At 38.2% G+C, this 22,609-nt stretch overlaps 1 protein-coding gene across 10 annotated transcripts in view; it reads right to left on the minus strand.

Annotated features, from left to right (window-relative positions):
• The window catches only part of SULF1 (sulfatase 1), a 181,357-nt gene that overhangs the window by 3,924 nt on the left and 154,824 nt on the right, over window positions 1-22,609 (minus strand). For 9 of the 10 annotated variants that reach the window (XM_071554381.1, XM_071554385.1, XM_071554379.1 and 6 more), the window contains 8 exons: window positions 12,643-12,859; window positions 9,161-9,401; window positions 7,592-7,688; window positions 7,412-7,506; window positions 6,934-6,999; window positions 6,269-6,441; window positions 5,131-5,273; window positions 4,898-5,021 (listed from right to left, as the gene is read on the minus strand). In XM_071554381.1, coding sequence (XP_071410482.1) covers window positions 4,898-5,021; window positions 5,131-5,273; window positions 6,269-6,441; window positions 6,934-6,999; window positions 7,412-7,506; window positions 7,592-7,688; window positions 9,161-9,401; window positions 12,643-12,859 — 1,156 coding nt within the window. Of the gene's footprint in view, window positions 1-4,019; window positions 4,054-4,897; window positions 5,022-5,130; window positions 5,274-6,268; window positions 6,442-6,933; window positions 7,000-7,411; window positions 7,507-7,591; window positions 7,689-9,160; window positions 9,402-12,642; window positions 12,860-22,609 lie in introns of all 10 variants that reach the window. The other variant, XM_071554388.1, reaches the window with a different exon arrangement.

Here is a 22,609-nt window from a genome sequence, read left to right on the forward strand (position 1 = left end):
TCATCTATACTGAGCCTTTCATCCCTACAGTTGGTTCTTGGCATTTCCATAAATTTGTTTGCATTTTAAGTTGCCCTTTTTTTTCCTTATTCAAGTAGAACAGAAGATACAACACTCTCCATCATAAATTCTTTGTTTCTTTCTAGCATGGGATTTCACCGTGCAAAGAATTTCTCCAATCTTTAGTCCATCATATGGAAAATCAGAAAAATCCTAGTATGGTCAGACAAAAACCTTGAGATTTTCTTATGATGTGGGGCCTTACTCTACTCCCACCAAAAGGAAACCACTTTCTTTACTTGAAAACACCTGCATCTTTGCTCTTAATTGTTATTTCTTCACGTTATGCAATTTAAATATTTTACAATATAAAATTTGAATATTTTTATTTTTTTAAATCAAGATCTAGAATGTAGGGTTTTTTTGGAAACACTTGGCAAACTTCCTGTTCCAGGAAGAAACACAAGCATTTGGTATTTATTAAAGCAGCTATGACAGAGTGTCTTCCTTCTTTCTTTTCCTGAAGTAGACAGGAGAAATGAAATGGCATGGCCACACGTGAGCCATCTTAGTAAGTCAAATATAGGTGATCTCTTTCCTGAAACAAAAGATAATTAAATACCACACAGATTTCAAGAAAGACGACTTACTATTCCAGTGTTGACAGGCTTAAAGGGTCCTAAAAAACATCACAGGGAGAGATGCTTTTTTCAGGGAATTCGGTTACCAAACCCTCTAACATATTAATTATGCTGCAAATGTGATGATATTTAAATTTTTCTCTGTTATTATTTCTATCAATAGTTTCATAATTTTTTTCTTTGCAACATCAGAGCCTGTATAGAGAAACAAACTGCTGTAGGAACTATAACGGGCCAAAGCAATTTGGTATGTTATGCCAGAAAATGAAACAGGAGTGATGCTGTTTGACCAGTTTGGGGCTTAACCAGGGCAGTGGGGGCAGTGGGCAAAGAAGGGGCCAGAAAGGTGTCTTTGTGCCCAGAAGAGCCTCTGCTGATCACTCCTGGCAGTGGGACAGAGGGTTGAGCTGAGCAAGCTGGGGTGGCAGGTTGGGCAGTGGGAACGTCTGGGAACCAGTGAAGAGGAACAGGTTTTCCCAGGAGCCTCAGCAGCAGGGCAATGGGACAGTGCTGTGGAGGAATAAGATCAGCAAGGAGTTTGTTGTATTCCTACAAAACAGCTGAAAGTCCGAGCTGTATGGTCCTTCATGCTGGATCTAATTTTTGCCCTCTATGCCATGTGGCACTGTTTCTGCAGTCTCAGGATGTTTAACTGCTGGAAAGGCATTGGGAATTGTTCCATGATCTTCGTGTCAAGCAGAAGAAAATAGCTTGTTTGAACACAAAGGACAGAGGTAACTCGTATTCATACATGTTAAACAGGAAAGCAAAGTCTTAAGATCCTAGAGCTGACTATGTTGGTTGACTGAGCAAGTTAGCTCACATCTTAATCCCACAACTTGCAGTAAGCGTGAAATTTTCCCACTGAAATCAAAGCACACACAGGAAAGAAGAGAGGAAAGAAAAGGTTTTCCCCTGTAAGAAATTTCATTACAAATAGATTTGAAACAAGATAGTGCAGATGAGTGTCATTTGAGTTAACAGCATGGCAGTAGTTTCCTTGATCAGTATTTTGGAATTTATCAGCTGTGATATAGACCCAGAAGACAGAAAAATTCTTGCTAACTGTTCACAGCAAAACTTATTCAGGTTTTTTGCTTGTTTGTTTTAAAATCAAGCATTAGTTAAGCTTTACTCTCCATTTAACATACCCTGGAGTACTGTGATGCCATCTGTGGCTGGGTTGTCTCAAAACTAAGAAGAGATTTGAATATGTCTCCTCTGGACTAAAGACAAATAGGTACAATCATATCCTTGGTGGCTTTGAAAAGCTTTAGACAAGTAGGAGAGGAGAGAGGAATGTGCAGTTCATACATCCTGTTATGAACTATGTCTGCAGAGCCACATTCTGTCCCTCAAAGGACAGAGGCAACATAAGTTCTTCCCTTCTGAAGGGAAGAACACTCTCTCCTGCGTATTAAGCAAACAGCACTGTACTGGCTATTTCCAAACTCGCCTGTTGTCCCCGTGTTTTAGTTGCAACACAAGCAGTGCAGCTCAGGGCATTTGGAACTTGAAACAGGTCTGAGTGGAGAAAGTGCATGGTCTGAAAGAAGCCTAAGGGTCCGTTCAGATTATTTAGCAGCACAGGGCTCTTCCTTTCTTATTCTATTTGTTTCTCTGCAGGCATGAAGAAAAGGATCCTCTAAGAGACTGTTGTAATGATTCCTGATTAATTGTTTTTGCTTATTTAATTTTTGTTTGTTTTAGAAAAGAAAAACATATGCCACCAAGATGGCTTGAACCAAAATGTTGAATGCAAGCATTTGCATGTATTGAGAAGCTGTGTGTGGAGCAATATCACTTGTGTTATACTATACCTGCTCTTTATCCCAGTAGCAAAATGTTTATTTTATGTTCTGTTGTTACCCAAAGTTAAAACGTTTTTGTTACTAAACAGTGTAGTAAGATACAATTTAAAGATTAATCCATTATGCTCTACTATTTCATGCAATCCTACAATTCAAAAATGCTATTTATGTTAGATCTGTAGTTAAAATGAGGAATGATTACAAGGACACCTTCTAATTAAAGACTTAAAAGCATAATTACGATTACTTTCTATCATTGTAGTAACCAGCTCCCACCACACTCTAACAAGCAACGCAAACTGCAGGATATAAACCAAGTGCAAGCTTATAATTTTCCTAGATCTCAAAACTACTCAAATGAGAAAATACAGTATTGGCTGCAAAGAAAAATTAGCTGCTTAAACTGGAGATCTATGAAACACTGAAATACGTTTGCTTAATTGTTCCCTGGCTGCTGGAAACTCATGACAAGGTTCTTTTCAGAAGATCCTGTGAAAAAAGTTTCATGTAGATTTGTATACCCCCTTGGACCCAGTTTACTTCTCAGGTAAACAATGTGTATCAGGAGTTAGTCCTCCACAGAACACAGAAATGAAAATGCGTAAAACTGATAAACTGTGATAAGGAGTCAAATCTACTGATGACACTAAACAGATGTTAATCTGTTTTTCACCCTGAGGACAAGTACTGCTCCATGAACAGCAAGTGCAGTACTGTTAAGACCTGTGGTTTTTCAGTCTCTTCAGGTTTTTGCTTTATGTTTGACTGGTTTCTCCAGCAACAGACACAGGCCTCTGCATGATAAACATGTAGGCACAGTAAATACATGTGCAAGCAGAAAAATATACTTGCAAACAGCCTACTTTCATGTATTCTTTAAGTTCAAGCATTAGGTATAAAAATGCTCACCTGGTGCCCTTTCTCAGTTCAAATAATATAACCTTTTTAAGAATTTCATTTCATGCTTGTGTGATCTGGTCCCAGCCCAAAGGAGCCTCATCTTTCTGCCACACTTATATTGAACAGTCTCCTGCTGGCTTCTGAGCACATGCTGCTCATATTGAGCACTGCTTTTGCTTAAAGTAGTGTCTGCCAACATTTCCTAAAGCCAGTGAGAAGATTTTACTTTACTTCCATAGGTTTGATTAGGTTCTTTGTAGTGCAGAAAGCTTTTTAAGCACATTTGGTTTACATTTAAAAAGCAGCTGTACAGACTTACTAAAGCAAACCAGAAAAAACCTCCAACGCATCCAAAATCAACCTGATAACATGAAAGCAACCCGAAAGAGCTGATTTTTTTTGTGTCATTTTCCTTGGGTAAACATCTAAAAATACAGGCATGAAATATGGGCTGTGTGAAGTCTTGCTATGACAATGAACTACGTTAAATGCAGAATGGTAGATCTAAAAAACAATGGCCAAGTTCAGTGTAGAGCAGTTAGAAAATGCATGCATCAAAAGCTATGCGGTGTGCAACATGGCAGGATACAGACATTAGTTGAAATGGACTGGAGTCATGCAATTATTTGGAAAGAAGCTGCTGAGTAGAATAAAAAAGTGTGGATACCTGTGTGGATCATAGCTTCCTCCATCTTTATTTCCTGATATAGGAAAATACAAGAGTAACTTTTGTTAGTGTTTAGAACTTATAAAACCATTCACAATGTCATTTTCCATGCACAGCACCTAAGTCCTAAAAAGAAATGTACTGTGTTAAATAAAGACAGAGCTGCAGTCCAACAAAGATTACCTGGAAGTTTATGTAAAAGAACTGAAAAACACAGTCTTTCAAAAGTCGTAAAACCCCCAAACACTTAGATAATGTAAAAAGGAGAAATACTTGTAGATGGAGATACAAAGATGCAGCACAAATTATGTAGAAGGGAATATTCCTGTAAAAAAAAATTACAATGTTCAATCAGCCAAAGTTAAGTCCAATGAATTCCAGAGATAAGAATTTTTGTACTCAGTGACTCTTGTAAAGAAATACTCTTTTCTTAAAAAAATGGAGGAGACTACTGCTGATAAGACGTTTGCACTGTTTAGTCTCAGTTGTGGTGTAGAATCTGAAGTTGTTCACATAGGCAGACAGCAATTGGAATAAACACAAGATTTAATACCTCACCTGATACTGGGAGGTAAAAACTAACCAAATAAACCCTGCAACAGAAAAAAGAGTTATGATTATGAAGATCTGCATTATGGATTAGCTCCAAAACCATGAAATCCTTCCTGCAGATTTCTCTCAAATGCTGTTTTTTGCCATCAATATCTGTCAAGAATAACCTGTGCAAACTGGTCATGTGGTTGTGTAGGTGTATATGGATCATTCCAGACTATTTACAGCAACATTTAGGAGAGTGACACTTCATGCATATGATTAGTACTTAAGTAGATGAAAAAATAGTAATAAAATGCAAATAAACACTACTATTCATCTTGTACCTGTTTCAAGTCCCTTTGGCCTCGGATTGCACTGCTTATAACCTTGACAACTGCGCAGTTCCATTAGCTGTATGTGCAATTGATTCAAAATGCCTCTTTCCACTGTGTGCACTGTGTTGGTCAGCTGAGAAAGAGGGAAATGGAGGGAAACAATGCTTGTTAACAGAAATAGAAAAACAAAACAAAACAGAGGACTCTGGCAACAACATTTTGTAATAGGGGATGGGTTTTACCTGATAGGGATCAGTGTTCATATCAAAATATTCCAAGAAGCCAGTTGCAAACTCACAAAAGAGAAAATTGTGCGTGTCATTAACTGTTCGCAAACACCAATAAGTGTTGTTATTCGAGCTTGTGCAAGCACAGAAAGACCCCACTGTAATTAAAGAAACAAGTTATTAGATTTCAGTGAAAAATAATATGCTTGTTTCTTCTACTAGTATGTTTAATTCCAGTAATAAACATTGCCTTATATTTTTATTTAGATTTATTTAGATTTGAGTACTATGATTAGCTGTAACAGTATCAATGTTCTGAACAAACGTCATAAAAATAGTAATGGTATAATAATACATTAATAATTAATAGTATTTGTATTATAATACACTAGCTCTTCTTTAAATTATGGACTGTGTCAAAGTCCCAGAATGCACAGCAATATGAGAACTCTTTTCATAACTGTTTGTTAGTCCACAGTTAAAAAGTAATTAGCCAATTTAATTGTTGTCTTTAAAACAAAAATCATGCAGATGACTACTTAACATAATTTTAAAAAGTAAAATACATATTAGCAGAAGTCCTAATGCAATCACTGGGAGACAATTTCTTTCTCCTAATGAAAAGCTGTTCTTAGCAAATTTTCTGCTTGGAGTCAAGTATGTTGTAAGTTATCATCACCTGATCTTGAAGAAGTTTTTGGAAATAATGTTTTCAATCACTTTTCTTTCTCCACCACCAAAGATGAGAATGGTAATTTTTTTTGTTAATGCAGAATACTGAGAAATGTTGAAGTATGTCTCAATAGGAAAGTTATCTCCCTGATGTTTAGAGAGATTTAAAAAGCTTTTACCTCTAATATTTTGTTCATATACACCAGATGAGCACTACGCAATTGTGATTTAAAAATTATTTTAGTATATAGAAAATGAGAATAATGGGAAGAATTCATAAAGGAAATTATCTGCATTTTGTTCATGGTAAGTTTTTATACACTTTGAAATAAAAACATTACAACTAAAGTAGACCTTTTTTGTGCTGAAGTTTGTGACACCACTAAAGGTCAAAATAATGCTCCGATTGCACAAAGAGGAAAACCTGCAATAACAGCAAAGGATAAGCTGGATCACTTCTGCACATGGACATAAGACTTACAGCTCCAGAATGGTGCTGTTTGCCAGTGGTTGTTGTCATGGGTAAAGCATGTCAGTCCAGGAAGGCTACACTCGTCTCCTTTCTTCTGGCGCCTTTTCCCCTTTCTTTCCTTCTTCCTTCTCCGGTTCTCCTTGAACAGCTGCAGTTTGCCATCCACTTCCTGTGCTGCTTCTCTGTTTAGAGAGGAAGTTGGGCACTGACCAAGAACAGTCTCTGTTTGGTTAACAACAGGACCAGCAGTTTCTGTATCTTTCTGGCTTTTTTAAAGGTGTGAGGATGAGAATATGACAGCTCACCTTCCACCCCAGCTGTTGTGACAAGGTGTTTCCTTCAGCAAGCATGAGAAATGATGCAGTGCTGCATTTACATTTAACTGGATCTTTTTAAAAACCATTGATCAGTCTGTGATAATACTGTTTTCATCCATTTTCTATTAATTGGTTTTAAAATTATCCATAAACTTTCATAATTTGGTCCAAAACTATTGAATGTTTCTTGTGAGAGCTTGCTATGTGTGACCTTTACTTTCCCTCACCCTTCCCCTTCCTCTATATACAAAAAGCACCCAGAAAATCCAAAAGAAAAACCCACTAAATCCCCAAAACTGTGTTTCTCCAGTCACCAAAAAGCCAACTGTGAGAATGAGAGGATAATAACAATCTTACTTGAAGGGATGAAGATGGCTCTTGAGTTTCTCTTGGGCCCTCACCCCTTTCTCTTTGTTGTAATAGCTACAGGGAAAATGATTAGGAATTATTAAGTAATTATTTCCAACACAAAGCCAAAACAGAAACATACTATCCTTGACATTTTCTTAAGGAACTATACAGAATGCCTTACAATTTTCACTTCATTTAAGAAAGTTAAACCTGTGTGAATGACCTTAGGCAAAACTACAGCTGGATTCAAACATGCTTGTAGCATACAAACATATTTGTATTTAATCTTACAACGTTAAAGTTTATCTTCTTGTGATTAACAGTAGCTTCTACTCATAAAATGTAGCTAACTAAAATAGGTACCTACACTGGTTATAAATATCAATAAAGCTTAGGTTCTTTATCTTCCATCTCAAAACTCCTGGAAAATGTGTAAGCCCCAGAAATCACTGTATCTCACAGTATTAAATGCCATCTCTCTTACCTCTGTTTACTACAATCACATTCATCTGGTTTTCTTCTTTTTAGGTGTCCTCTAACTTCCCTCAAATTCTTAATTTTGTCTTGGAGAGCTTCGATCTGCAGAGAATGTTTCCAAGTCAGAATTACACTTTGAAAAGGCAGCAATGCAAAGACTTCAGTCAGATTTTAAAATACTTCTTACCTCCTTATCAATGTAAGCCTTGTGGTCCTTCCAGGCTCTGGCAGATTGGTACAGCTCCCTCTCACAGTGAATAGTGTCATTTGGGAGAATAAAACACCTATAGACATGAGTTTAACAAATAGAAAGAAGAAAGTCAATGATTTCCCAGTTCCCTACCCACTTTTTCTTCTGACATTCCTAATCAATTAATATTTATATTCTGTTAATAAATAAATAAACTCTACAAGGCCTTCTTATGCTGACTTAATAATAATAATTGCAGGGATCTGTTTTCTCTGGAAAAAAATATCCTCACATCCATGACAGATGCTCTGTGCCTCCTAAGCAAAACATGCAATAATATTCTTAATCAATCAGAAGTTAATTGAAATAGAAGTAAAATTCTGTGCAGAATTTAAAGCCTCTTGTTAATTAAATGTGCAGTTGTTTATTTAACCACCAGCTTCATCAGAACCCTTTTAATGTTTGAGAAGAATTGCAGAAAAAAAGATGCATATTATCGCATTCTGTTTTTTTCTTCACTCAAAGAATGCTTAAAGCAATACTGTATTCTGTAAAGGTCAAAACACTTTATGGAGAAATAATAATTTTCCTGGAATACAATTTAAAGTTTTATTAATTCCATGATTAGAAATGATCAATGTAAAAAAGGGATAATTTTTACTGATTCAACTAACTTTTATGTAAAAAAAAAAAAAAAAAGAGAGACATGCTTATGTTTTAAATACAATAAAAAGGTTAAAACAGAGCTTTTGTTGCCTGCATATTTCTGGATTTTCAGATAAATCAAATTAACATTTTAAAACTAAAAAGTATTTCATTCAGATTTAGTGTAGGGCTAAAAATTTAAATCTAAGCATCTTCCAGGATGGAAAAAATGATTGCAGGTTTCTTCAGGATCACAGAATCACAGAATGTTTTGGGTTGGAAGGGACTTTTAAGACCATTTATTTCCAACCCCCTGCCATGGGGGATGCCACCCACCAAACCAGGTTGCTCATGGCCACATCCAACCTGGCCTTTAGACACTGGAAAGCTGCCACAAGGTGCCTCCAGAGCCTTCTCTCCTCCAGGCTGAACAGATCCAGTTCTCTCAGCCTGAAGAAACAGGCCTAATCTATCTTAGCTAATGCTAATGGCTGCAAACAACTAAACATTAAGAAACATGATGTAACTGATCTAATCTATCCTCATGTAGAGTGGGATTTCAGTCATCTCAAATTTAGGCCTCTACACTAAGCTGGTAGCCTAGACTTCATAATGAACAGCAGAAGCGTCAGCTTAATAGAGTGATTAATCCATCATGAGATGCATGTTTTGATATGGAGGATGAATCTCCCTCTAGAGATGTCTACTTCTCCTCAGAAAGAAAACCTAGAGACCTCCTTTTAAATATATATACTAAATATAAATTATTCGACTTCCTAAAAAATACGACTCAGGTTTATCTGAAATCTACGATGACAGTTTTAAGTTCCTAAATATTGTATGGACAGAGAGAGAACACAGTTAGAAAATGAAGATTTCATTTTAATAAGAAAAAAAACAACATAGAAAAAGCAATCATACTTGTGTGTCACTCTCACAGAGCTGGGTTGACCTACAGCATCAGTGCCATCAGCAAACATTGCATCACGGATAGCAATTTCCTCTGTTTCTTCCTCGTTTTCAGCATTGTGACGCTTGGTGATACTTCTAGTCTTTAACACCTGTAATTCTTCTTCTTCCAGATTTATGTCATATATTTCACCTTCAAATTCCACAGACAAGGACCGGGTTTGGCGAGTGTGAACAAATCGAGGTTTATATTCTGAAGCAAAAAAAAAAGAAGCATTCCCACTAATGAATATACGTATCTACACGACCCATGCCATGAACACAAAACCTATCCCAAAGAGTAACAATGATGTTCAGTAAAAACAGCTTATTTTTTCTCTGACTTTACAGCAAGTTATATAATGATTTTCTGATACATTGTGGCCCACACTTTCATAAGTAGCATGAAATTTTGACTGCTTCAAGGTTTGCATTTCACATTAGCCTGATCTTATGTCACAGTTGGCATCTGTATCTTCAGATAAAATCAGTAACTCAGAAATCATACTTCTAGAAAGAGACACTCAAAAAAATCAGAGATTACAGGATTAGAAATCACTTTAGAAAATTATACCGTTTCGTACTGTGCAACAAGGTCACCACCTATAAATTGGCATGTGACATTTGACTTAGGCTTTAGAATCAAAATAATTTTTTAAACGGTTAACACTTTTCTTTTTTAAAGGTAAGAACTAAAAGGATAAGAATCCATCATATACCAGTCCATATGTATCTGTATGGATCTCTCTCTATATATGTACATATATTTTGACACACACATCTTCTGTATTTATGTGTGCAAGTCAGAGACCACCAAAAAACTGCTGCATTGCAGAGCTGCAGTGATTTATTATGTCACTTTCACCCCTTGAAAGCTATGAGCTTAGTAGATTTGCAGCTCTTTTAGTTACTGTGTATGTGAGTAAGACTGATAAAGACAATTAACTTTTTGAGGGGTTTTTAATATTAAGAAAACCTATTTGGGCTCAGTCTGAAAGACCTTTACTTCTTTTGCTAAATGCATTTGACCCAAATTAAGCTGATAAAACCCGTAGTCAATACCATATCAAAGCATGTTCTGTCTAGCAAAAACACACACAGAGAGCTCTAGAAATACAAAATTCAGCTTGTAAAAAAATCAGTTATAGGGCATTTCCATTTATTATGTCTATGCTGAGCACACCTATGTCACCTAACAATAATTCATGCAGCAGGAAACAGCAACTGTAAGAAAGTGGTGCCTTTGGCAGGTAGTGTCAGTTCTACTCGCAGTTTTTATGTTAGTGTCTTTAAGAGTCTCACACTGAACGTTTCCTGCAAGAATCTTGCACAAGTGCAGATAGTGAACCTGATTCAACTTTTCATTCAAACCACCCTGTCCTAAGCCACTCCAGGAACTGCCTGCTGTCAGGTGAAAAAAAGAGTTCTCAGTCAAGGCAATGAAGACATTAATCTTCCTGAACAGAAAAGCTAGTTTCAAAGCATCTTTCTGATCTATAGCCTATTACTCTTTAATAAAATTATGCAGAAACATTCATAGGGTCAGATGGAACAATTTTCTTCCATTTAACAGCCTCTGATGATACTACTTAATAATCAAGTGACTGAAAGGACGGAATATACAAGTATTCATCTACATGTCGTCTGAAGACTGAGCCTTTAACTCCTCATTCCCTTAACAATGTCTCTTCATCATAAGTCTTTCCCTGCTCTACTCAGAGGAGCATTAAGGCTGATTTAGAGGAGGCAGAGGAGGGAAGAGGCATAAGAATGTTGTAAAGGAGAAAAGCATAACTTCTTCTGATGCCTCCTTCAGATGTTTTCCAACCTTTCCCTATTTTCTTTCCTCAGGTAACTTCCCTTGGTCGCAATTCCCATTTAGCCCTTGCTAGTGACTTGGCAACAGCTCTTTCCAAGACATGCAGTAGTTATCTCCCTTTGAAAATATCACTTGAGGGAACATTCTCCAGTTTGAGAATCATCCTTGTAGTCTGTGACATGTAGACTTTCAGGCAGAGTCTGCATTGTGAGGTTCCTTAGATCATACTAAACAAATGGAAGAAATTATATCAGGGCAGCATTTAGTTTGAACAATGAGACAATTTGAGACAGACAATATTGTGGTTGAATGTACAAAGAATACCAGGGATTCTTGTTCACATCCAGAGTGGAATTCTAAATAAGGAAATATTTTGAATTATACTGACATTATTTTCTTATTTCATAAACATCTGTGCAGCATTTTCTACCTTTTGTGTTTCTCATGACTTCACTATCTTTTTGCTTTAAAGACCTATCTTTATTTTATTCCCTAGTCTAGTATCCTAATTAGAGAGCAGGAGAATACAGCCTGCTCTTGAACCAAGTCTAAAATCTGTGTCCGCATCTACTGCTATAGCTATAGACCTTCACTTTAATTGCTTGGCAGAGAGAAGAAAATACTTGCTTCGTTTAAAATAATGGCTTTGTTAAACAGCCTTCTTTTGTAGAAGTCACTAGTAGAAACAAACACAAGTGCTGCCGTCCTAAAACCCTCTTGAACATTCCCTTCTGCCCACGCTCCACTAGAGGACACTGTAATCTCACTCGCGTCCCTGCGGTGATCCCGCTATGGATGTGCAGGGAAGAGAGAGAGCCGAGCAGTGTTTCAATCCGAGAGCAGCCCCAGCACCACAGTGCCTCGTGTAACAGGTGTCTGCGGGATATCACCCAGCAGCGAGTGAATTCAGCGTTAACGATGCAAGAAAACACTTGCACTGGTCACCTTGGCATGTACAGGCACCGACTCACCCGCAGATGCCACCAGGTTGTTATGTGTGAGGACAGCGAGAGGTGGCACCAGAGCATCACCACCACCACCACAAAGGCAGCCTAAAGGCTATCCTCACTGTGATCCAAAGGATAAATACTGTTATAATATAATTAGAATCAAAGAATGGTTTGCCTTGGATGGGACCTAAAAGATCATCTCATTCCAACCCCAGTGCCACAAGCAGGAAGACCTGCCACTAGACCAGGTTGCTCAAAGCCCCACAGAACACAGCTCTGAACACATCCAGGAATGGAGCACCCACAACTTCTCTGGACAACCTGTCCCAGTGCCTCACCACCCTCACAGTACTGAACTTCTTTCTAATAGCTAATCCAAACCTATTCTCTTCAAGCTTAAAGCCATTCCCCCTTGTCCTATCACTACATAACCTTGTAAAAAGTCACTCTCCAGCTTTAGCCCTAGTTTAGGTAGTAGTGTTACCCCTTGTCGTGGCGCAAGCCCATTAGGCTTTTACCCCTTTATGTACTTATTACAGAGGCAATTATGTAGAACCCAAGTACCAATTACGGATGTCTTCATTAGACACAGAGGTGAAAGCAAGAGCACGCTGGTAGAACAATGCTCTGCTAGCCATTTTCCCCTGCTCTTTGCCTCAGAGCGCAAGAGATCGAATAACACTTACTTTGCGCATTAGGGTTTCTCAAGAACTGTCTTTGATTTTTCCTTTGAGTCCTGCTGTTTCGGTAATCAGTGTCTCCACAGTTGCAGTCTTTGTCTTTACTGCTGTATCCTCGGGAGTGAATGCTGCGGGTTCTCTTTCTGATGGCAAGTATGTCGCTAGACACCTTACACTTGTGAATTCGAAGTTTGCCAGAAGCATCCTCTGTGCACTGCCATTTCTGTGAGAGAGAGAGAAAGAGAGAAATGAAGCTGATTTCCCAACAGCCTTCCAAACCCCTGTTGGATCGTAAAACAAGACAGGTAAATTTCTTTAAAAATTTAAGCAGTCTTTCAAATAACAAACTGAGAAGGGAAACATTCTAAGGCACAAATTCACTTGCATACTTCCCAACATCTTTCTCATGCTAGGCAAACATACGCTTAAATGAAATCACTGCAAATCTGCATAAAAAATACAACCCAGACAAAAGAAAAAAAATATACATCAAGACCATCTAGACTAAACACATCCGTGAAAAGTGCAAGTAAAAAGTCTTAATTTACTGAGCCAAGGAGTACAGCTGTCAGGGCTGTTTTCACCAACTCTTTTTCTTCTTCGAAGGAAACAAACTTTATTTCTTTGTTCTGTGACTTGGAATTTCTAACACAATTCAGGAAAAAATAAAAAAAACCCAAAGACGAAGAACTGGTTCAGTTGAGGGCTCCTTGGAAAGTAAAGGACAAATTGTGCATGTAATCTACAAAAAAATACATAAACCACTCCCTACAGCCAGCAGGTGCAAGTGAGGGGAAGAACCTTAGGGACAGTAAACAAGAAATTATTTTGGATAAACTTCTTTGGATATATAAGTCTTGAGATTGTATCAGACTTGGAAGGAAAAGGTGCAGTCTGGAAGGAGTACCTGTAAAAAGCATTGTATGTGTGCTGAATGTCAGAGCAAGAGTGGGAGAATAAGAGGAAACAAAGGGTTTTTTTCCAGCTTGTCTGCACAATATCTGTCTGACTTAATTATCAACATCACTGAACCAGAAGGAAGATTCCAGGTGGATTTTTCCAGTGGATCCACTTACTTTCACATTTCAAATTAAAAAGCTACTGGGACCTTAATTTCCTTTCCACATGACACTGTCTTAAAAAAGCTAAATGTAAATTTCAAAAAAATATGGGTAGGTGCTGAGAGATCAGGGGTCCTTTGCCCATGACCAAAGCTTGCCATATACAGCACTTGCAATACACTACACAAAATAAGAAGCCTGTGAAGATTTTAAGTCAATAGTAGTCTGAATAACAATAAGGAGAACTAGAAATAGGGGTGTTTATTTAGAATTTTGATACAACCATAAATTACTATTATCCAATGAGTTTTGTTCACTTTTTGCATCTTAAGGCACAATGACCACAGTTTGCACACAAAGCAATTAAATTTGGCTGGATATTGTAAAGAACAAAACTCAATAATGCTATTGATAACTGGAACCTTCTAGCTGTAGTTTCAGTTTAGTTTCCCTATAATGTGTCCTTTTTTGGTTCCCAGGACTGAATAGCATTAAGTAGCTTTCTCTCATTAATAACAACATGATGGCTAGATGCTGGTCCTAATGGAGTCCCCAACTTAATTTTTGAAATGGACAATAATATCAGAGCATACACATTTCAGAAAGTTCCATTAACTAATGGCTGGTCTGGACCATTTTGGGGATGCTGTCATGCTGACTGAGGAATGAAGAAAGAAAACAAAGCCTTCAGGTAGATTTGTGGACCTGGCAATATGAGGGATGAGCTGAAATGGGTCTGAACCACAGCACCACTCTCTGACCCAACATGTTGGCTGAGTTAAAGATGGATTCCATGGTGAGACCTTGCCAATGGAATGGCACAACTCTGATCTCAGAACAGTAAGCATGTGTAAAAGGACATCAACCTGACCAAGTCTGATGGCTGCCAAGGCTTAAGTGTAAACATAGACCTACAAATGTGACTTTCTAGAAGCAACAGTGTTCAACAGCTTTAAAGCTTTGCAGACTACATTCTGCAATAGCATGTGTACTATTCCTACCACAGCAAGAGATGATTGTTACAGGATAAGAGCTGACTGCACCACTGTATTTCCTGTGTTTATTGGGTATATGTTACAGTTATAAACATATGGCACTAGTCTTCAATGAGTCTCAAAAGCACCATTTTAAAGTAGAATAAGTATTCTCTTTGTCTATCATTAATTATAGCAACAGGTTCTGGGAGTGGCTTCAATAACCATTCAGATAATTTTTAACAGTATTATGACTAACATTGAAACAAAACTCTCTGTGTCTAGTACAAGCCAATAATAGTTCTCTATTTAAAACAGGGATTAAAAGTGATTCATTTCCTCTTTTTTTTTAATTTACTTTAAAAAGTGTCATTATAGTGACGCTTTGGAGTCCTAAGATGGAATTTTCGGCCTAACTTTCCTGAATCCCTGCCCATGCCAGTGCAATCAGGCACTGAGCATGCATTATGCATTAAGTCATAATGGTCCTTCTGCTCATCTTTAGATCTATAAAATGCATTAATGCACATAAAAGAAGACTGTGACTGAATGCACTGCCCCTTCCCATCCCTTGTTTTCTACCTTCCTTCCCGCTATGAATACCAAACTGCTCTTTGAAGTTCAGGATTATTAGGTTTGTTTTTTGGATCCCTACTCCTCCACCAATTAAAAAACCCCCAACATTGGCATACATACAAAATAAATTCGTCTTAGTTAGATTTTATTTTCTTTATGTTTTCTTATTTTCCCCATGTTTATCTTCTTTTTTATGGTGATATTTCACAAGACACCTAAGCTAATCTAACAATTGAGTGTTGCCATAGGAATATGGCACAGTCCTTGCTTCAGGCTGCATGCTGATTTAGGAACCCCTATGCTGATTTACTCTCACCTCAATAGGAGAAAAGAGGACTAAATCAGAATTAAAAGACCTTAACTAACAGTAGAGAAAAAATAGGAACCTGCCATTTGGCTGCAACAAGCTGTTACATTGTTTCAGTCACATTGTGAAACTTAACCTGCGTCAGCCTTTTTCCTGTCATTGACTCATCTTTTCCTGCTTTCATCTCATTTCATCACCTACCCTCCAGCAACTATTTCCCTCTCACCTCAGTTCCCCACCTTCAGTTTACATTCTGCCTCAATTTAGCTTCAGAGGAGAAGGAAAGGTGAAAGAGGATCTTTAATGCTTCCACACCAATGGAATCCTGAAACCCCACACCTGAAACCTGGTGGGACTTATCCCACTGGAAGGGGCTTTGCTGGTTTACAATTACCCTGAACCAAGTAGGGTCTATTCTGCATATGCACTTGGAGCCTTGTCTGGATCTGTGTGTGCTGGCTGCCAGCTCCTCCCAGAGCCCTCCCTGTCCCTGGCAGCCACTTGAAGAGGCAACTAAGGACAAGTAAAGGTGTAGGACTGAGTAGCTAAGGACTTCGCATTTGTCCAGTTTGAAGAAAGAAGACTGAAGGGCAACCTCTTTGCTCTACACAACTCCCTGAGGAGGGGAAGCAGAGAAGGTGTGGATCCAGTGACAGAACAGGTGGAAATGGCTGAAAGTTATGGCAGAGGAGATTCAGATTGGACATTAGGAAGCATTTCTTTACCATTAGGGTGGCCAAAACCTGCTACAGGTTTCCTAGAGAGGTGGTTGAAGCTCCAAGCCTGTTAAGAGGCATTTGCCCAACACCTCTAGCAATATACTTTAACTTCTGGTCAGTCCTGGAAGTGGTCAGGCAGTTGGATTCAATGATTGTCGTAGGTTCCTTCCAACAGAAATAGTTCTAGCCTATACTACTGTGCTGGTTTTGGCTGGGGTAGAGTTAATTGTCTTCACAGTGGCTGATATGGGGCTGTGCTTTGGATTTGTGCTGAACAGTGGTGATAATACAGAGATGTTTTTGTTATTGCTGAGCAGGGCTTCATACTGCCACGCTGGCAAGGAAGTTGGGGGTGTGTGTGGGAGGCTGAGGAGACACAGCTGGGACAGGTGACCCAAACTGACCAGAAGTATATTCCAGACCATATGACATCATGCCCAGTACATAAAGTTGGAGGAAGAAGGAAGAAGGGGCGATATTTGGAATGATGGTGTTTGTCTTCACAAGTCACCATTACATGTGATGGGGGCCTGCTCTCCTGGAGAAGGTTGAATACCTGCCTGCCCATGGGAAGCAGTGAATTAATTCTTTGTTTTGCTTTGCTTGTGTGACTTTTGCTTCCCATATTATACTGTCTTTATCTCAACCTACAACAATCATCACTTTCACCATCCTGATTCTCTCCCCAGTCCCACTGGTGGGGGAGTGAGTGAGCAGCAGTGTGGTGTTTGGGTGCTGGCTGGGGTTAAACCACAATACCTACCCAATCCTGTAATATCCTAGCCTTGCCTCCCTAACCTAGCCTAGCCTTCAGAAGTCGATCTGCTTTAATCTCTGTCAAACCTGAAGTGTAAACATCTAAGTATATGTTCCTGTTCCTCAGTGGAGAGGCAAGCACTGCAGCAGTTCTGCAGCAGGAACTCTTCCTTGGATAATGCCATTGCCATGATGCATTTTCTTCTGGGGGTAGAAGTTTGCCCTTATAAAGACATTTCAAAGACAAAGGGGAGCACATGGACTGGGTAAAAGCTATTTTTTGTACTTGATGGCTTTGCTTTGCACTGCTACTGGCATGACTCCAGTTGTGACTTAGAGCTACACAAGCAAGAAAACACCAATTGACTTTGTAACTACCTGTGATCCCGACTGCCTGGTATTAACCAGTTGTGCCACAGCCTTAAAACTAAGTAAGTCTATTTCACTACTGATTATAATTAAGGCAAGAAACTGTACATTCAGCATGAATCACTGTGATGCACTGCACTGTAAATAGCTACTTTGGCAGGATTTAAATCAACTTTGCATAGTTAATAGACTGTGACAGCTTTGAGACAGTTGCTGCCCCCTTATATAGAGGGGAAATGAACTAGACAATTCATGAAAGATGTCTCAATAGTAGGTAAGCTAAGGGTTTCTATGAAATGTAAACACCTAGTATTTGCAGTAGACACATCAGTGTTAAATACCTTGTCAGATTATATCACAAAGCTATGAAACCCTGAAAAACATGCAACCGGAAATATAACACAGCAGCAATATTTTTACAGGTGCTTTTTCATTTTTCTAATGTATGACTGACTTTGAGTATTATTGCTCAGTCTAGGGAACATTAAGATAAGGCCTGAAAAATGAAGACCTCATTAATTTAAACATGTCCTCAAGACCTCATTTCCCTTTTTTCCTGGTTTAAAAGGTATGCTCTAAATTTGAGAACAGTTTAGATAAAAATACCATCATGGGCTGTGTATGTGTGTACCGTTCTCCTCTATTAGCAGTTGCCAGATCTGGGTGAGTGCCAGAGGAATTGATGTGATAATGCTGGTAAGGGAGTCTGGTTCAGGGCTGTGCTAATGCAATCAGAACTGTCTTGCTTTTGCTTTCTCTGTGGCATTCAAAGTGGCCATTTCACACAGCATATTGAAAAATGCTCTGTAATTATTTGGCTATGGTAAACAGTGCAGTGTAGCAGCAGTTCATTCTGCTGAACTGGACCTGAATTCTGACAAATGTTTACAGGCTAAGATCGTGTCCTCTGTGCATTCCCATAGAGCAGTCATGAACCCTGGTCCTGACCAAGGCTCCTAAATGTCCCTGGAAATACTAATCTGTGTTCTTACATCTCAGCAGTACTTGAACATTGCACATGAGTGCAGCTGTTTAACAGGCATGGTTTGCCAGATTTGCTCAGGGAAATTGGAATGCTGCATGTTTATGGAAAAAAAAAAATCTTGTCCTTCATTTTAGAACTGAGTTGATGTTGCCTGTAAGGGCAGATCCCAATTTCTGTACCACTCTCTCATAACTGAACCACCTTCTATTGACTCATGCTCCAGAGTCTGTCAGTGTGAATATATATTCAAAGAGGGTTATTTATATACACAGCCTTACCCCCTGAGAAGTGTTCCTGACAAATGTAGTGGTCAGCAGTTCAACAGATAGGGAAGCAGTTTGTCCTATAAGAACTGATGTAATATACACAAAAATGTATGACTGACTTTAGAAATACATTCAGTTAAATGCACAGGAACAGAACTGGAGGAAAAAAAGAATTAAGGAATTAATCACTCTGTAACAGAAATAACCATATAAAACTTTTGAGCTACTTCACAAGTTTAAGAAAAAGGAAGAAAATTGCCTAGGAAGTTTGCAGACTACAGAATTTTGCATTCTTGATGTATAGACAGGACTGATCTTAAGTTTCACGCTTACACGAGTTCCTAATTATAAAAAATGCATGAACTGCTTTATCAGCTCAAGCAGTGTAGGCACCTGGGTTGAGAAAGAAAATATCTCACTTCCATAGCATTCTCTACCAAATCTATTAACTTGTCGGTAGTTACAACTCAACATCAACAGACTTCTGCTGTTATCCAATAAACAGCCACTCCCAGGTGCAAGCAGATAGGATCCAAAAAACTGGAAAAATGTAGTGTTTTACTTATAAATAGCAATACCAATAATAATCTGTTTAATTTGCAGAGGACTTGGTTTATATTGCATTTTACTGGATAATTTACAATAGAAACTCTGCAAAAAGAGAACCTCAAAGGAGTACTACAGACCGTGCTAAAAATGTTTCTTACATAGACTATGTTTTCTCCTTAAATATTTTTGGCACATAAAGTTACTTTAAAAAAGGTTTAAAAAAATTGCTTTGTTAAAAAGGTACCAGTCTACCAAAGTCTTTCTGCTAAGAGAACACTCATAATATGATGGTCACAATGCTGAATGCAGTTGTGCATTGAAAGAGATGAAACTGGAGAACTTGGTGATCTCCCCAGAATATCTCTGGATTTTATCCAGAATAGAGCTGATACTTCAGATTAAGAATTGCTTAAATTTGGAGAATTGTCAAATCTGGGAAGAGCTGACCTCTGTTTAATAAAAAACTTTAATATTTAGGCTGAAATGTGAAATATCATGCTTTGAAAGATTATTTTTAGAGATAAAGGAACTTATCTTCATATTTTGTTTCAACTTATAAACAGAGTGGTATTTTAACTAGGAGTATCTTAATTTCTGGCAATTTCTATGAATTCTTGAGCAACTAAGTTACAGGCATGTTTCTGTCAACTATGAGGGATGACTCTGCAGGGTCTAAAGTGAGGAATCGCTTACAAGAGCTGTTCACAAAAGCACTGAAGTATGCACTTAGTTTTAAGCACATACGTCCCAAACACATATGCTTTCAGTTAAGCCTGTACATAGGTTCTCTGCTGAATTATTACTAAGAAAAGATTATATCAATGGGCAGATGGCAAAGATAAGCCAGCTTTGAATCGATGCTCTGGTAAAACAGGTTGATCACCAGTGCCTTTCAAATTCTGCAAGCATCAGGAGTTTGTTCTGGAATTAGGAGGATCCAGGAGTAACATTTATATGCTATATCATAATTTTAGTTGACTTTTAGTGGGTGCTTGGGTCTGGCTGTCAGTGGCTGGCGAGCCACCTGACACTTCTGGCCAGCTCTTACCAGCTTATGTGTTTTTATTCATACTCTGCAGCTGGTCATAAAGCTGACCTATACAAATGTTTGGTCTGTGATATTTATTTTATGAGAACATAGATAATCAAGCCAAACCAGACTATACCTAATAAGCCCCATTCTAATTTCCTTTACAATATTATCTGTAAGCTGATTGATGGCAAGTGTTCTTATAGTATGACAAATAGATATGCTTTTGACTGAACACTAATATGATAATGTGATAAATATGAATCTGAAAAATAAAATTAAATTCTCATGTTAGGTTTTTAAAGGATGAAGAATACGTGTGAAATAAGAGTACAGACTACATAATGTGTTCTTTGGATCAGAGCCAGGAGAATCTTGCACATTTACCGCAGGACTGATGTTTAGATTCAGCAACATGTCCCCAGTGACTACCTGTAAAGCCTCAGATCACTGTAAAATACATTGAGATGTAATCTAACTAAAATCTCACTATACAGTCTTCAGGCATTTCCTCCAAACAAAACATTGTTTCCTCAGGGTAGTTTTGGAATTCAATTCTTCCTGAGAAAATACAGTATTATGCATCTCTAAAGCTGAAGTGCATGAATAAAGAGCACCCAGAGGGTCTGACTACAACATCATACCTGTCTAGCAGAGTTTGAGTTCATGGGCATGCATGTCATACAGATATGGGCAGCATGATGCATTTTTCCATTCTGCCTACTGTCAGTGCTCATTGAAGCTGGCACCAGATCACAGATCTTTACAAGTTTCAGATGTTTTCTGTTCACAAACTGACAGGTAGTGCCAAGCAGATGGTAGGAGATGTATGCCCATAAAATAAACAGACCCATGTTTGGGTTTCATTGCTAAGTCATCCAACCTAAGAGCTGAAATTTTAAACACAATGCTTTGGAATCCTCTTTTGGGGAGGATGGTTCTTTTTCTCCTGTTGGGAAAATTTTAAAACAAGGTTGTGGTTTGTGTAATTTTTCTAAGAGGATAAAAATCCATGTTTGGCTATGGATTTGATACTGATCAAAAATAATGGATTGAGCAGTACACTGGAGACAGCCTATCAGTCACAAGACCTGAAAAGGTAACTGTGATCTGGGAAAGAGTAAGTCCCTGAAGTCAAAATTATGCCTCAGGAAAATTCCTATGATTCAGACTGGTGGAGAGAAAAAGAATTAAATACTTATGAATTAATTCAACTCCTTCATTACACATTTAGGTAAGGAAAGAGAGAAAGAAAAAGTATAAATGAAAACCTAGTTAACATGGTTTTATTTGATATTTGCTAAGTATCCAGAAGAATTTTGTGGGTGAGAAGATGGAGTGAGTTCAACAAAAATAACCTGCCAGAGGATTTAAGAGCAGCTTTCCTCTAAACCTCCTGAACTAACATATATTCTCCTCTCAGGTAATTCCAATGGAAATCTCAGGAGAGATTTGTGTCATGATAAGGTCGTATTAATGCAGAGAAACACTTGTTCACATGCTATTACTTCTGCTCTATTGGAAAATTAACAAAGCTTTAGTTATAAGTTCACACCATTTGAAAACAATAGCAGGGATAGCAATGCTGCAGATGAATCGACATTTCTGTACTGTGTACCTTATTACAATAAAGCTGAGATGGTAAACATATATCAATGAAATATAAAAATATCCTGCAAACCATTTAAGTGTTAAACCCATCAGTATCCATTGCTAAACCAATTGGGCTCAATCAGGTGGCCTCAGTAAGTTACACAATGTAAACTGGTGGCAAATTTGGCACATTAAACTATGAAGGAAACCACCCATCATAATTTCTTGAGCATTCTTTGCACTGTGCAGGGACTGCAAAGGAAGCTTTTATCCTGCTCCAAGACCCAAAGATGAGCAAAGAGCCCATCCACTGCTGCTCCCTTGGCAGGAGAAATGAACCCAGCCTAGGCGTGATGGGACCAGGGTGGGAGCCAAAATCTAGTCTATATCCAAGAATGATATGAACAGGTGACCCATAACTTACAAGACAGACAAAATTAACAGCATTTCCCAAGTTAGGAAGCTGAGGATGAAGAAGAAAACACGAACTCTTCAAGTTCAAGTACTAAGCAAGCAATGTGTACTGGAAGGAACATCTGGAGGTCATTCGGTTTAACCTTCTCAAAGCAGCAACAAAATTACTAGGTTTTGGAAGTACCCCTGAATGGACCCTCCCACGGCCTCTTTGGGCTTCAGTTCTTAATCATGCTTATGGTAACATTTTTTTTCCATGCCATGCATCTAGTTAAACTTTCCCTTGCTGCAACTTGTCTCTTGCTGATGACCACTTTGCTGTGTACCTCCAAGAAGTGCCTGGGACTGTCTTCACTCTAGTTAGCCATTAGTCA

Source organism: Pithys albifrons, chromosome 4 (assembly GCF_047495875.1).
Source record: "Pithys albifrons albifrons isolate INPA30051 chromosome 4, PitAlb_v1, whole genome shotgun sequence".
In the NCBI taxonomy this organism is placed as follows: domain Eukaryota; kingdom Metazoa; phylum Chordata; class Aves; order Passeriformes; family Thamnophilidae; genus Pithys; species Pithys albifrons.